This window comes from Drosophila novamexicana, unplaced genomic scaffold (assembly GCF_003285875.2).
Source record: "Drosophila novamexicana strain 15010-1031.04,08,12 unplaced genomic scaffold, DnovRS2.1 tig00001959-arrow-arrow-pilon, whole genome shotgun sequence".
Classification (NCBI taxonomy): Eukaryota; Metazoa; Arthropoda; class Insecta; order Diptera; family Drosophilidae; genus Drosophila; species Drosophila novamexicana.
In genome coordinates this window covers 77,730-93,019 of record NW_020824914.1, presented here as the reverse complement: position 1 = coordinate 93,019, position 15,290 = coordinate 77,730, and the positions used below count along the sequence as shown (strand labels likewise).

The 15,290-nt window shown below is 37.4% G+C and overlaps 1 protein-coding gene across 1 annotated transcript; it reads right to left on the bottom strand.

Annotated features, from left to right (window-relative positions):
- Positions 1-2,363: 2,363 nt before the first annotated feature.
- On the bottom strand, positions 2,364-14,008 carry LOC115768703 (frequenin-1). Its single transcript, XM_030713392.1, has 7 exons — positions 13,892-14,008; positions 5,312-5,336; positions 5,182-5,230; positions 4,571-4,660; positions 3,173-3,251; positions 2,962-3,050; positions 2,364-2,846 (listed from the first exon to the last, which is right to left on the bottom strand). The coding sequence occupies exons 1-7, from the start codon at positions 13,953-13,955 to the stop codon at positions 2,679-2,681; spliced, it is 564 nt and encodes a 187-aa protein (XP_030569252.1). The 5' UTR covers positions 13,956-14,008; the 3' UTR covers positions 2,364-2,678.
- Between the last annotated feature and the right edge of the window lie 1,282 nt (positions 14,009-15,290).

The window sequence follows — 15,290 nt, the reverse complement described above, 5'->3', positions numbered from 1 at the left end:
ATTTATTTAAATGTTAGTATATAATTATTTCTTGTTTTTCGAAGAATTTCAGTGAGGTTCTTAGAAGCGTTTGTTTTGTTTCTTTCTTGTTGTGCTTACTATAAGTAATATATATATATATATATATATATATATATATATATATATATATATATATATATATATTGGCGTGTGTCAGTATATAGGTAGGTATATAGCTATATGCATACAAATATATATACATATATGTATATGTATATAGATATATATATCTATATGGATATATATGTATGTGTGTGTATATGTATATCTAAGTTATTTTTTTGATTTAAGTTTATAGCTTTTTGAATTTAGGCGACAGTGTTTCTCTATTTATACATCTAATTCTTGTTTCATTCTTATTTATGGTATAATTTTTGTGTTCAAATTGCTTGGTTTGGCGTGCACTTTTACTAGGTCGAAAAGAATTGTAATAAAAAGTAAATGAAATAGGAAAGTATTGAGGCAATTGCATAGAAAACTTTATACGATTATTAATGCCGATAAGCACATAAGACTGAATAATATAAATATTTTGAAATATATATAGATTCGATGCAGGTGCCGATACAAAATTTCGAAGTGTTCGGACAAATTGTAAGTCAAGGCCACAAAAGTAGCAAAATAAACAATAAGAATGCGTGTGAGCCATGACCAAAAGTTCGATATATGGGATATGGTATATGCTATATGGTATTATATACTATGTATATATATGTGATAATGGGTATGGCATATGAGCATAGGTATATGAGTATGGTCATATTGTTTGGCTTGAAGTGCTTAAGCATGTGTCGACCCACTATAATTATAGGCATACATATATTTGTATATACTATGTACGTCATTTCGGGGCTTTGCTGTGAATCTGTTTATGTTTATAAAATAATTGAGTCTGTCTGTGTGTGTATGTGTGCATGATTAGCCATAAGAAGTAGCAACTATGTATTCAAGTATATAGATAGATATATATATATGTGTGTATATAAATATATATAAATAGATTGTAATAAAATATTAACTGGGTTATTAAATTAATGCAATAATAAAGCTGAACCGCATATAGAATAGAAATTAAATCGCATGATGGATCTGTTTTTGGGGCTCTCAAACGGGACTTTTAGTTACACAGAAAGATAGATGTGAGAGAGAGCTGACTATTATTGTAGTTGTTCTTGTTGCTGTAGCTGTTGCTATTGTTGTTGTTGTTGCTATTGTTGTTGTTGTTGTTGTTGCTGTTGTTGTTGTTGTTTTTGTAGCATATTCTGTGGCTGTTGTATCATTTTCGTGCTGCTATTTACTCGGCTTTTATTTGTTGTTTGGTTTGTTGAAGGTTTGTGCGTTAACTTATTTAGTTTCCATTTGACTTTTTTATTTTTATTTATTTTTTTTTTTTATATAAAAAACTGTATATATATTTTTTTGAGGCGTCTATTGTCAAATTTACGTTAACTTAGGTATAAAAGCGCAAATCAATAAGTTCAATTTCCAAAAAGCAAATAAAATATTGCGCTTCCATCTCTTGTGCGTGTCTATGTTTGTGTGTGTTTGGGTGAGTGTGTGTGTGTCTGTGTGTGTGTGCCTCGTTGAAAAAATTATGTTCAGTTTTGCGCGGCTTTTGCACTTGTCATTGATTAATGCCTGGTTTTGTTAATTAATTAATTAATTTCTTATTGTTGTTGTTGCTGCTGCTGCTGATTTTGCTGCTTTATGCTGCATATTCATATGAGCTGTATATATATATATATATATATATATATATATATAAATATATATATATATATATATATATATATATATATATATGTATAAGCATTTGTGGTATTAAGTTTAATCCATTTGGTTTCTTGCTTTTGTGTATCAACAATTACTTTTAAATATTTTATATTAAATTTCATTAATTTTTATAAATGTCTCGAAGGCTGCGCTAGTTTGCATTTCGTTTTCTTGTGTGATTGTTGTTGTTTTTTCTTTTATTTATTTATTTTTTTTTTATGATTTTTATATTGTTTACTAATAATTGGTGTATGCTCAAATATTGATTTACGTTACTCTCAATAAACTTGTTATGTTTTCTTCGTTTTTTTTTGTTTTTTAATTTACTTTAAGTTTTTATCGCTATGAACTGCGTTCTACTTACGCCACGATTTCGGTTCGATTTTAGCCATATCTTGTAAGTACGCATATGTATGTATGCATACATATGCACATACATATATTTGTAAATACATATATATATGTGGAAATATTTACATATATATATTTTTTTTCTAATTGCATTTTCATCATTTTGCTTTTTCGTACTCTTATATATCAAAAAATTATTATCATTTTGAATGTTAATCGACGCGCGAAATCGAGAAAAAAAATGATTTCTTTTCTTTCCTTTTTTTGATGTTGTTTTTTATTTTTTGCAAGATTTGGGCGAGTCTGATTTCTGATTGCTTTAAAGATTTTGTATTTTTAGTAATTCATTGATTTATGTATATATAAGTATATATGTTTTAGTTCTCTGTGAGAGAGTGTATAATGGTAACCAAAAACCAGAAGCGGTGTTGAAGTTGTTTTTTTTTTGTTTATAGCTTTAGCTGCGTTTTTCTATGTTTTGTTGTTGTTGTTCTTTTTGTTAGAGTTGTTATTGCGCGTTACTATTGATTTGTTTAACCACCACCTAAACTTAACGCCTGAACTATACGTGGATCAGCTTTACTACCCTCACGAAATTCTTCTAATGTTAATTTTCCATCATGATTCTTATCCATCTGATCGAATATCTTGTCCACTCGCTTCTGCGGCGTGTTTTCATCCTCCGACTGCGGCTGCTGGCCCTACATAAATAATACCATCAAGTTGCTCAATTACCAACAATATCAACATATGACAAAAGCTGGGTTAAGACCAAACCAAAATGGAATGAATAAATGGAGGGGGAATCGTATTTACCACCATCTGATAGATTGCATCCACAATGTTATACATTTCCTCGCGCGTTATGTAGCCGTCATTGTCCACATCGTAGAGACGGAAGGCCCCTACAGAGATAAAGAGCAAATGGAATATGCCAATCGGCATTAATTGGAGGCCGTATCCACAGTCCGGCAGGCATCAGAATGATTGCTCTCACTCCATGACGTGGCAGAAGCAAAATACTTACACTGCAATTTCTCGTCCAGGTTACCCTTCGATGTAACGGATAAGGCGCGTATGAACTCTTCGAACTCGATTGACCCATCCTGGGGAGCACAAACAGAAACAAAATACAAAAGAAAGAAGCGAAACAGAAGGAGAAACGACAGCAGAGCAAATCAGTGCAGACCCCAGACAGCTAACAAGTTTAGGGCGCCATCGAAGACGGCATCGCCATCGCCAAAGCCACCGCGTTAGCCCCCGCCGCCGTCTTAACCACAAGTCATAAATAAATCTTTATGAGTCTCCAGCGGGTTTGCCCTCAAAGCAAGGGTATTATGACTAACTTGCTAATAAATTCTCTATGAGCGCTACTTGCACACAGGATAACAGCTACGACTCGCTTCTAGATCTAATCCAAACTAACGCGACCTGACGCTCAGACTGTTAGATTTTTTAAAGCTTTCTTTTTCTACTTCTTCTATTAATAATGAAAAGTTTTTGGTTGTGTCCAAAAGAAGTAAAGTCCACACTTTCTTTTATTTTTTATATAGTTTTTGAATATTGTATCTCTTGAATAAGGAAGCGTATCCCTTGACTGTATATTCTTTGGTTGCATAAGCTACAAAAATATTCCTATATATCATACTTAATCAAATATCATATATTTCAACATCTTCGCCCTTTCGATAATACGAATAAATATTAAATTTTGAAACAACTCGGAGATTACAAGAGTTAGAGAAATTCGATTAAAGTATTTAGGTTCTACTATAGTAGGCACACATCCATAATATTTAAATTTTTTCGTATCTTCCCGTTTAACCAAAGAGTACAAATAAAATTGTATAAATATAGCTTGGCGCTGTGGTATATAAATACACTCAGATGTCATATCTAAGCCCTGCAAGTCTTATAAATATCGGACTATGAGCACAAAAGTTCTTCAAGAATGCGTTTTCCAGCACTGGTCGATCAAAGAAACGAAGAAGATTAAATGTATAAAAAGAACGTTGAGCATTTGCACTTGTTACATCGACCCAGGTTTCTATTATTCGGAATAAATCATACTCATAATTCGATTTGAATTAATTTCAGATTTCAAATATATGTTGAATATTGAACCTTAGAACGCTTTACAGGGTATTTATACACACACACATACACGTGCCTCATTCGTGCCTCACTCTACTGTTCGAAGTATTTTGGGCTAATTGGCCTAAATCGTCAACTTTTGCGCTCGAGTTGCGTACAAATTCATCAATGTCAAAGCGACTGCTTGGCAGGCTGACTGCCTGACTGGCTGACTGTTGTGTGATGGCTGCAGGAGGGCGGAATGGCGGGTTGGCGGAATGGTGGGGTGGCGGGGTGGCAGGTTGGCAGCTGTACAGCCACAAGGACATGAGCTGATGGCCTTAATACTCACATTGTTCTCGTCGAAGACACGAAACACAAGCGATGCAAATTTACTGGGATCGCCTTGTGGGAAAAATTGTTTGTAGATTTTGATAAAACCCTGGCAGAGAGATGAGAAACAATTAGGACGTTGCGGGTGTGGCTCAATAAGGTGTTCGTGTTCGTGTCTCTGTGTGTGTGTGTGTGTGAGAATTTCAAGTTGTCTTTCAATGAGGCGCGCATTAATAAATTTTAATATGAACAGCAGTCGACAGCAGCAAGAACAACAACAACAACAGTGAAAGCGAAAGAGACAGCAACAACAACTGTTGCCGTCAACACATTGGAAATGGCCTGTCATTCATTTTGGTAGCAGGATGTGCCTCTAGGGCTCCAGGGAATGGGCGAATCTATACATCCTGCAGCAACTGCTGTGGTTGTTGCTGCTGCTGTTGTTGTTGCTGTTACTCTGGTTGCTGTTGGATCCGTTGCTGTTTTAAGAAATTAGTGTTCACATATTGAGAAGATTAACTTAATTAACTGTATGACTTGAATGAATTGAATCAACTTAAACATGTGCTTAGTGTGCATGTCTGTGTGTGTATGTGTGTGTGTGTGTGTGTGTGCGTGTGTGCTACCTACTTGCTCAGTGAGTAAACCATTCGGACAGTCTTTTAGAAATCCTTTGTGCCTAAAATTGTGTTTGGCAAATGTTTACAATTAGAACGCATAATTTATTAATTTTACGCTCATTTCCAATTTCCATACTCACCATTGACGAATTTCTTTTTCTGTAACTGAAATCGAAACGGAAAAATTATGTCTATTAAAATGCTTGAACATTTAATGTATAGAGTATGCGGATGGGCAAAGAACAGATATCCACATATACTTAATACCAATACGTAATATCATGTGAAATAGGAAACGAAAGTAGACATTTGTTGACAGGAACTTCAAATCAATATCTTAATATTAAAATGTATGCACTTATGCACCAGAGCTCCGATTGTTGCACTGCAAATCGGAGGTCCGATCGTAATATTTGGCTAATGCTAAAAGTTTGTCAGACATATAGCTCGGGTATTGCATGTTCCCCAACATTTCTTGGGCTTAGACGATTACGCTTTGGCGATGCCAATTCAAAAAATCGAAGCTGAGATTAGTAACATTTAAACACACATAGAACGCGTTTTATATCATTTATATTAGTTTGACTCGGAATTGTTTCAAATCAGGTTTTAATTATTCTTAAAGAAAATTGTTTGTCAGGAACCTCAAACCGGATGAGTTGAATCAAGAAAAGTCGAATCTAATCCTTAAACAATTTTTCAGCCACAAATCATTTCTGATTCTGAATATTAAAATAAATTTAATTTCTAAAACATTCTTCCACATATTACAAATAAGTTTCTGCTTTTTAGAAAACAATTCATGCTTTCCACATAAATTTTCGCACTTTTTCTAAATTTTAGAGCAATTTCGGGTTGATTTTCTCTGAGTCAGAGCAACAATTGCCGATTCCTAATATTGAAGATAGTTTTAATTAAGTTCATTTTGATGACTTTTGTTAATGCCAAGGTATTCATTTTGTTCATAATTCATCCCTGACTAAATAGGTATACGGACCCAAGCTGACTTTCTTTCCTTAAAAGACTCCACACATAAACAATTGAAAATAAGCCACATGTGTTACTTCTACAGAAACATGTCCGTAGCCCGTCAGCCCCTTACCTATGAGCTATGCCGGAGGAGCTGATGCACGCGTGTGTACTTACATTTTACTCATTGTCTAGTGGCCACGCCCAAGACAAACAAATTTTGACCTCTATGCATTACAATTTCTATATACTGGCTGGTTGTTTTTTCTATTTTTTTTTTTTTTTTTTTGTTTTTCTTATTATTATTATTTTCGGCCATGGTTGCCATCACCGTGGCCTAATGGCCGTTTATGAAACGTTTAAGCTACGGTCTCCCGATCCCCGGCCGGGCCGGCCAGCTCCCACTGTGACCGTTATGGGCGTGTGAATGACGCACATGTTACGCCGACCCGCCCACAAGCTCTGGCTAGTGAGAAGTGCTGGGAGCAAGTGAGGGATTTTGCGGCAGCAAAGTTTAAGACCAAAACATAAATTCACGCAAAATTACACACATTGGAATTGCTTTTAAGAGCCGAAGCAGGAGCCAGGAACGGGGCCCGGGGCCGGGGCCAATGTCCACAGCCTGGCTCCCAGGGGGAGGTCGCTACCGCAGCCACAGAGCAACAGAGCACCAGAGCAGAGCAGCGAGGCAGAGGCTTAGAGTATTGACTGCTTTGCACGCTCAACTGGCTGCCCAAAAGCCGACCACTGTCATTTTTCATGCCATTGTGGTTCATCTTTAATGCCGCATCTGTGACCATCGGCAAGCCTCATAAACGTTCTGGGCGATTCGATTCGAAAAACCTGGTGATTCACATGTGTGAAACCAGGTCTCAATTACAAGCTCAATATTAATATTCAATATCTTACTATATATCCATATCAATATCATAATATACATCCATATATAATTCACTCCATCCACAAATGCCATTACCATTGGCATTGTTATTATTATTAACTAAACAAAAAAAAAATACTTTTCGAATTCAAAAATACACATATTGTCTTCACGGGGGCTCGAACTGCAAACTTGGCCCACCTTGCCAGGCAAGTGATTAATTGGAGCTTGCCAAGGGATTCGCATGACAGTCTTGTGGTTGACAAAACAATCAAAACAAACAAAACATTTTAATTATTGTTAGCACCCGTTTGAAGCAGCGACCTCCCGCTGGCCCATGTATACGACTGCCTCGTGGCTCATGTTTCTCATTTTCCAAAGTTAGCTTAAATAATGCTCAGTTTCAGCCCAAAGGAAAGGACTTGGGTTGTTTGGTTTCGTTTAGGCTTAGGTTTGGCTAGGTTTAAGGTTTGGTTCACAGTCAATAAAGAAATTGAAGTTGTCTGCTGCTCGCTGCTCGCTTCTTGCTGCCCACCTTGTAATTTTCCATTTTGATGGCAAAAGCAGCAGATTTTTACGTTTGAGTTTTAATTAATTATGTGGTGCAGTGAGCAACCCCTTCTGGCCGCTATCCCAGCACCGGCCCAGGGGCGTCGTCAACGCAATAAAATCAACAATTGCCAAAGCTGATACGGAATTGATTGGTAATCGATAGCGCGCGCCCGGCGCAATGTGGAAAGTGGAGAGGCTAAGGAGAGCGTAAGCTACCCACAACTCGTTCACATTCATCCCGTCTATCTATTCCGCAGGGCTTTGTGTCCGCTGGTATTGCGTCTATTATTGACGTGTGGCATGTAAAAATACAACAGCATTTACCGAACCGATGTGTGTGCGTTTTGTGTGGATTGTAAATAATGCGCATATTGCTCATACGACTTGTTGCCACCGCCGACTGTCGCTGTCAGTCGATAAAGTTGCGCCACTGTCACCGCCAAATGGTTGCCATACAATATCCTTTTATATGCTTCCCAAGTCATGCTTTTATTCGAAGTACGCTTTTAAAAATAAAAATCATCATGCATTGCACATCGCTTGTCGATGCCGTACAGAAGATACTCTTCCGGAAATCTATGAGGGAGTTCGTCTGTGCGTCAAAGAGAAGACGCCGGGCCGGCTCCACTTCAGTGGGTCTCGTCAGCTTTAATATTTGCTTATTTAATGTGTTAGGGTTTGTTTCAACAAAAATTATATAAAAAAACCATAAAGGAAAACCATGAATGAATTAATGGCAGCTAACATTGGTCAACTGCAATGCTTATATTATTAACCCAATCAAAACCCACGCGGCCAAAATTCCGTCGGTATGTGCTAATATGTTAGATTCTTAAGCTATTTGATGGGACAGTAAATATATAATATTATATATTAACTAAATTAATCTAAATTTAAAAGAGATTCCTACTAAAGCAACTACATGAATATGACTTACGCACAATTCGAAGTCTTATTGAAAGTTTCCAAAGCAGCTTTGAGATATAAGGTACATATAACTTTTAACTGAGATAGACAGACAGACAAATATGGCTATAACTGCTGCTTAACTTGATCAAGAATAAACATATACTCTATGGGATCAGAGATGTCTACTATCATGTTTCGCTTTGGAAAATTCCAGCCGAGCGTGTGGAGAGAACACTTTTGTTGTTTACCAGCCGATAAGATAATTTTCAAATATTTGTCACAAAGTCAGGGCTGCCAGTCCAAACAATATTTTCTCTGGTTGGGTTCACAGCGCGAACCAACTCTCCTGTGAAAAGAAACCAATTGACTTTGAAGTCTCTTATGCCTTGCCTCTGTCTCAATGGCCTGGCATTGAGATTTGGTTCAAGGCTCGGCTCAAATTAAAAGTTTCACTCAGATGTAAAATGCATTAAAGTTACCTTAGGCACATTTTGGAAAATGCATCGCAGTTGGAAGAGAGAAGACTAAGATTATATTTAGTCATTTTCCAAAGTCAATTATTGTTAATTAAAAATTAAAATGTGGTTTTAGCAATTGTGCAAAAATTAGCTTGAATCCCCCTAGTTGGAATACAAATACCGTTGCCATGAGCATTGCATGTGGAATCTTTCTGAATCATAGAGTATTTTGTTAATGCACCACAAAAAAAGAAAAACATAAACTTAGTTCTATGCCAATAAGTACTGTAACCTCTGGTATATGAAATTTGTTGATGTTAAGTGCGAGGCATGTTGTGGCATAGTTGAAATAACTCTTCCGATTGATACTCATGCATATTGTCTGACTGGCAGAGCTCAAGTCTGGGCTGGGGCGGCCAGGCGGATGCCAGGCGCATGGACTACGTGCGCCACCCGGAACCAATCCCAGGCGGGCGCATGCTGCACACTTGATGGGGCATTGAAAATTCCGCGGCAATTGTCGCTGGCATTCAAATAGAACCGCGCCCCATGCGAAACTGAGAGCCGCGCTGCATTTCTGATTGCCATGCCTCGTAATACACACGCTCACACACGCACACTCCCCACTCCTGGGCATACGGCCGTACATATCTATAGATATACGGGAATGTATCATGTACGAGATATACGGGCATGGGCAGCGGCTACATGAAATATTTGTGTAATCGCCGCCATCAATATGTGTGCTTACAACGCGATTTTAATTGCATTTTGTCTGTGTAAAGGCTGGAAACGTTTCAGATTCGGTTTATGCTTATTTTTTGTAATACTTGTATCTCCATTCATTTTACTATTGGGCAACATTTGTGTCTTTTTTTTGCTTCTGCCGTGTCGCGGTGAACGCTTTAACCGCTTCGCCAGGTGTGTTACCAGTTTTAAAGACAACTTTAACTGAATCAAAAGTACAGTACAGTCGAAAACAGTGTGTCACAATAAGTTTCCGACGGAGGGTAGAGAGTTTGGCATATTTCATTGAGACCAAAGCAGGCTTGAACCAAACCCCTCTGAACATAAAACTCCAATATTTTAACCAAATCAGTTGCACAAGAAAACAGCAGAAGAGAGAAAATGAAGAAAATTTAGTTTAAATAAAAAATAAAATCGAATCTTACTCAGCCTAAGAGCTTATATGCCTTGAGCTCCAACCATTTAGCTTATCAACCTACGGATGGTTAATCCCGATTTAGGGTAGAGGTCAATATTAACGCGCAACAGCTTTCAGAACATATATAAGGCTTGCAATATTTTCAGTGTCGGCCGTGCAAAAGATTAATAAAAACCAAATTGCTTCAGAAAACTTTTGAGCATAAATGTCAAACACAGCCTCAGTTTAGGATTGTGAGACCTGAGCTTAAAGGCGTAAAGGCTTTTATGCACAAGTGTTGCAAAACGATTAAGGTACAATCTATTCACACTACAGATTGCACATAATTTTTTTAAATATTATGTAACACAGCTCGATATTTAAAGCTTATGATAGAATTAAACCAGGACCAACAAATTTTTCAAATAAATATATAAAACAAAATCAAATTAAGCGATGCGGACGAGGTGTGACACATTTTATTAATTGCTGAGAGCTATCAAACTGAAGTGCAGCAAATAATATAAACTCGACCATTGCATTTAGAACAACGTATGAAAATTATTCAAATTTTAAAAATAGCATAGGCCAGTTTCAATTTAATGTTTGCAGCCTTGCAAATTTAGACCAATTAAGTTTGAGCTAAATATCAACAATTGTTGGCTGCCATTGATGGCATATAAATTAGTTCAAGTTGCAGGCGATGTCAAAAGCAAACATTTGGCTTGTGATGGTAACAGAATGAAAATTAAGTGCACCAGACACAATGCAACAAATTTAAACATCAACCCAGCTGCAGAGCTGGTTTATAACAGGGGCTAGCCATAATTCATTACGCATTGATCCGTTTTTGATTCATTGTTCAGATTTATATGTCATATCAATTAAATCAAGTGCTCAAATTCGCTTTGCCTTAAACAGTGATTCAATTTTTGGCTCCATTTAGTAATAAAAAGTAAATTCATTTTTCTTTTAATTCCATCTGCCATCTGTATATTACTCCCAGTTTGCACCCAGTTTGATTCATTTATTACCGAAGGCAGCGTTATTCAAAAACCTCTCTCCACTCTGTACTCAAAGCAAGTTCCAGGGCATATGCTGTATCTGGCGCAAGGCATCTGCACATGTTTTTTACTTTATATTAACATAGGCCTCAAATCCCCTGGCTAAGCCTGGCTATTAGGCGCCCAATCTTGATTCAACTGCAATCCAAATAAGCAATGGCAATCATTGTACAAATGCCCAATATATGTTAGATAAAATCGTAGTTCGGCCAACTAATGACCATGTTGTTGTCTTCTTGACAAATTGTACACACATCTGTAGGTGTGGGTGTGTGTCAATGTGCTTTGCGCCTGTCGCTTTGTTTGTGGAACAATTATAAAATCAATTAAACTTGTTAATACGCAGGCTTGTAAAACATGGCCCAAGACAAACACCTGTAGACCATGACGGACAAGCAGACAGACAAACAGAGAAACTGACAAACAGACAGACAGATAGATAGACAGGTAGACAGACAAACACACACAGACGTACGCACAACAAACACATACATACGTATTATTTATGGAAGATTGTGGCTACGGCTGACCCAACGCTGACCCCTTACCGATTGCTGCCCTGCCCTGCCCTGCCCGTCACTGCGTTGACCGTAATTTGTATCTATTTTATACACACAATTTTGGGATTTGCACTTTATTGCTAGGGGTCATTCGATTTTCGAAACCCATCCGAAACTAATCAAATTCCCAGCTATTTATTTATTCATTCGTGGGGCTCTCTGCCCCTACGTTGCCCCTTGCAGCCAAAGATATGCAGAAAAATATATGGTATGTACTATATGTGAGCACAATATGTATTTGTGTAATTCCCAATTGATTGCCCAGCCAGCAAATACAATGAACAGCACGATAACGCGTCCAGGGCTGAAACTTTTCCATATCGCGCATACGACCCGTTGTCCCACAAAGTTCATAAATTGACTTCTAGTTCATTTGTTTGGCGAATAACTAAAATTTTGTTCGTTTTTGTTGTTGTTGTTGTTGTGGTTGCTGCTGTTTCAGCTGCTATCAGGTGCAGACAGTAATTTGAAATTTTCGAATGATGTCTTGGGCCAAAGTTTTGCGCAGCAAACTTTAAGCCAAGTGCGTGGCCAGCTTATAAGAAAGTTATGTTCCAAGAAATTTGGCCAGAACTGCATTTGATTGCATTTGAGTTTGCCGAACAAAAGACAAAAGCTCCAAGAAGCCCGCACACAGCACGGCTTAAACTTATTTAGCTTCTTCTTCATTTGCCAAAGCCGTTTCTAGCTCTATTAAATGAAATATTTATCAGCCAGCCATATATACCCAGCTTTAAGTATTTGTATGGGACAGATTATAGAGCTGCATAGCAAAGTGTAAAATGGAACTCAAGAAATTTTGTGTGTGTGTGTGTCTTATTTTTTTTAAGGAAAGCAAGAACACTGGAGCGAGGGGCAGGCACGACTCAAGGGGCCCAAGACAAATTGCTTGGACCAGGACATTAAGAACTGGCAACTTGGCAGCAATCTGTCAACACTTTGAGGGCGCCAGCAGCTACTCTGGCTGAAGCCCAACCAGGTGCACCGAATGCCCCCCGGCGGCGTAATTATTTATGTTCCCGTCTGTCGCCTTCCTCGCTTGGACCGCAAAAGGCAGCAGCAGCAGCAGCAGCGGAGCACGAAATACGAAAATACTTTAAAAAGCAATTAGTCAACAAAGTTTTTAGGCGCAAACTTGGTGACTTGCATTTTTAAGCAGCCCACAGAGAATAAAACTAGAAATAAAAATAAAGTACTTATAAACAAATAAAGCAAGCAAGAAGATTCTATTTAAAACTGCGGCGCAGCTTTGATATGTCCTCTACACTGGACTGTACAAGTCGAACCGACAGACATATGCCAGATTTATATATTCATTCCTATGCGTCCATCAGTCCTTGGCTCTTGTTTGACAACTCTTAAGCCTATTAATGAAACTTGGCAAGCATTTCACTGTTTGCGCATTAAATCCTCTTTACGTTCATTTTATGGTTACAGGGTATTTAAAAAAAAATGAGACAAGACCCAGCTTATCCGTGGCAGCAACAGCAGGAGCAACAGGACTCATTAGCATAATAAGTTGGTTGAATTGGAATTATCCAGCACAAACAGCTGTCCTGGCAACCCTCACACTGCACTCTGCCAGCAAACTTGACTAAGTCGGCTCTTTAACTAGTTGCGAATTATAAGCGGACACAAAGTGAAATTTGCCTTGTTGGCGTTGTTGTGGCAACATCCGACTGCACGCTTTTACATAATGCACAGCGATTCGGATCTTTTGTTTGTGCCTTGGTCCTGCCCACGGCTCTAATAGATAAATGCCTCAAAAGACTGTGAAACATGGGCGAACTCTTAACGCGGTTCGGCAGAGTAACAAAAAATATATATAAAATATAAGCACTTGACAGGCGGCAGGCAACTCAACTCAATCAACATTGTTTGGATTGAGCCAAGCAGCCAAGGTAAGGTCTATGCGTTTCCTTAGTCAAGCATTGAGTGCCAGGCCATTTGAATAGGCACTGGAAAATTCGGCAAATTAGCTAAATAAATGGTTTTTCTTTTCCACAGAGCTTCTTAAGTGCCACAAGTGCTACAAGATTTGTGTAGCATTCCAATTGTTTATTTTGATTGATGCGAGCTATAAATTTTGTGCAAAATAAAAATGGCAATCAAATAATTATTTTAGGCCCCCGAAAATATTATTATAATATTGTGAATATTCTTGATCGATGGGTGTATACTCACAGTATGTGTCGGTTGTTAAACGATCGATGGTATCCTGTTTCAATTTCGAGCTCTTTTTTCCCATGTTGTCGTTGTTGTTGTTGTTGTTGCTCTTACAGCTGCTGTTGTTGTTGTTGCTGTTGTTGCTGTTGCTGCTGTTGTTGCTGCTGTTGTTGCTGCTGTTGTTGCTGCTGTTGTTGTTGTTGCTGCTGCTGTTGCTGCTTTTTTTACTGCAGTTGGTACCGCTGAAGCTTCACCTTTTGGCTGCACTTGACTGCTATTGCTTTTTAGTGCCAAACTTTTAAGTTTCACAAGTTTTTTTTTTTCAAAACTTTTCCATAAGTTTTTTAATATGCTTTATAATATTTCTTTAAATAATCAACAAAAACAACAAAGAGACACAAAAACTATAAAAAGTATTACGAAAAATTTGCGACAATTCTCGCAAAGTCTATTAATTTCATTCAAAATTATTTCTAACTTCAGTCAGCTCTAATTTTAACAACATTTTTATGTCAGCTTGTTAGCCCCAAGAGCTGATACTATGTCTGGTCGGGTTGTCGGGTATTCCGACAGTCAAATGCTTAGATTAGCAGATTACGACTGCTGATAAGCTTATCTTGCTCCTGTTTCTATTTTCTCTCGGATCCCCTTCTGGAAAATACTATTAGTCGATTAGACTTCATCTTTTGGACGATAATATGTGCCTAGCTTAATAAGTTAGGGAATAGGTTGTATGTGTGCATGATTTTATGTATATATATATATTTACGTGTATGTATGCACATGTGTATGTATATATGTGAGAATGTATACATATTTGTATGTATGCATGTATGACCTCTAGCACCAAGCGCTGATCACGTTCGCTTTTCGCTGTGCTGCATATTTAAATAAAATAACATCTTCTTTTATGGTACCTTTCTATGCGATTCTCATGAATTCAATAAGGTCTTTACGGTTCATTATTGGTGTTGTTGGCTTGTTATAAAAGCTGTATTTTTGAATATATGTGAACGATCCAGTGGACATCATCTATGGATGTTAATTTATAATGAATGTAGGTATGTGTGTGAGTATGTATGCATTTGTGTATATTTGTACGTATAATATTTTTATTTGACTGCCCTACTACGCGATTCTCATGAATTCAAGAGGACTTACATGGTTTAAGTATTATCTAAACAAGTTTTGTTGGCAATTAAAAGAGATTTATGTCAGCTGTTAATCTGTTCCTCCCTCTCTCTCTCTCCCTCTCTTACTTTCTCTCTCTCTCTCTCTTGTTCTCTATTTTTCTCTTGTTCCTGTTCAATATGGATATGCGTATTTATATATCAATACGAATATTTGTAATGGAAATTTGAAAGTGTCGACGGACTATCACTAGTATTTATAGATGACTACAAATAAAATACTTTAG

Bases quoted from the DNA above. Each gene is read 5' to 3' on its own strand.
- LOC115768703 (XM_030713392.1), bottom strand. From the start codon at position 13,955: ATGGGAAAAAAGAGCTCGAAATTGAAACAGGATACCATCGATCGTTTA. The intron at 5,231-5,311 runs GTGAGTATGGAA...ACACAATTTTAG, and splicing joins GAAAAAGAAATTCGTCAATG to GCACAAAGGATTTCTAAAAG. The intron at 2,847-2,961 runs GTAAATACGATT...TTATTTATGTAG, and splicing joins ATGCAATCTATCAGATGGTG to GGCCAGCAGCCGCAGTCGGA.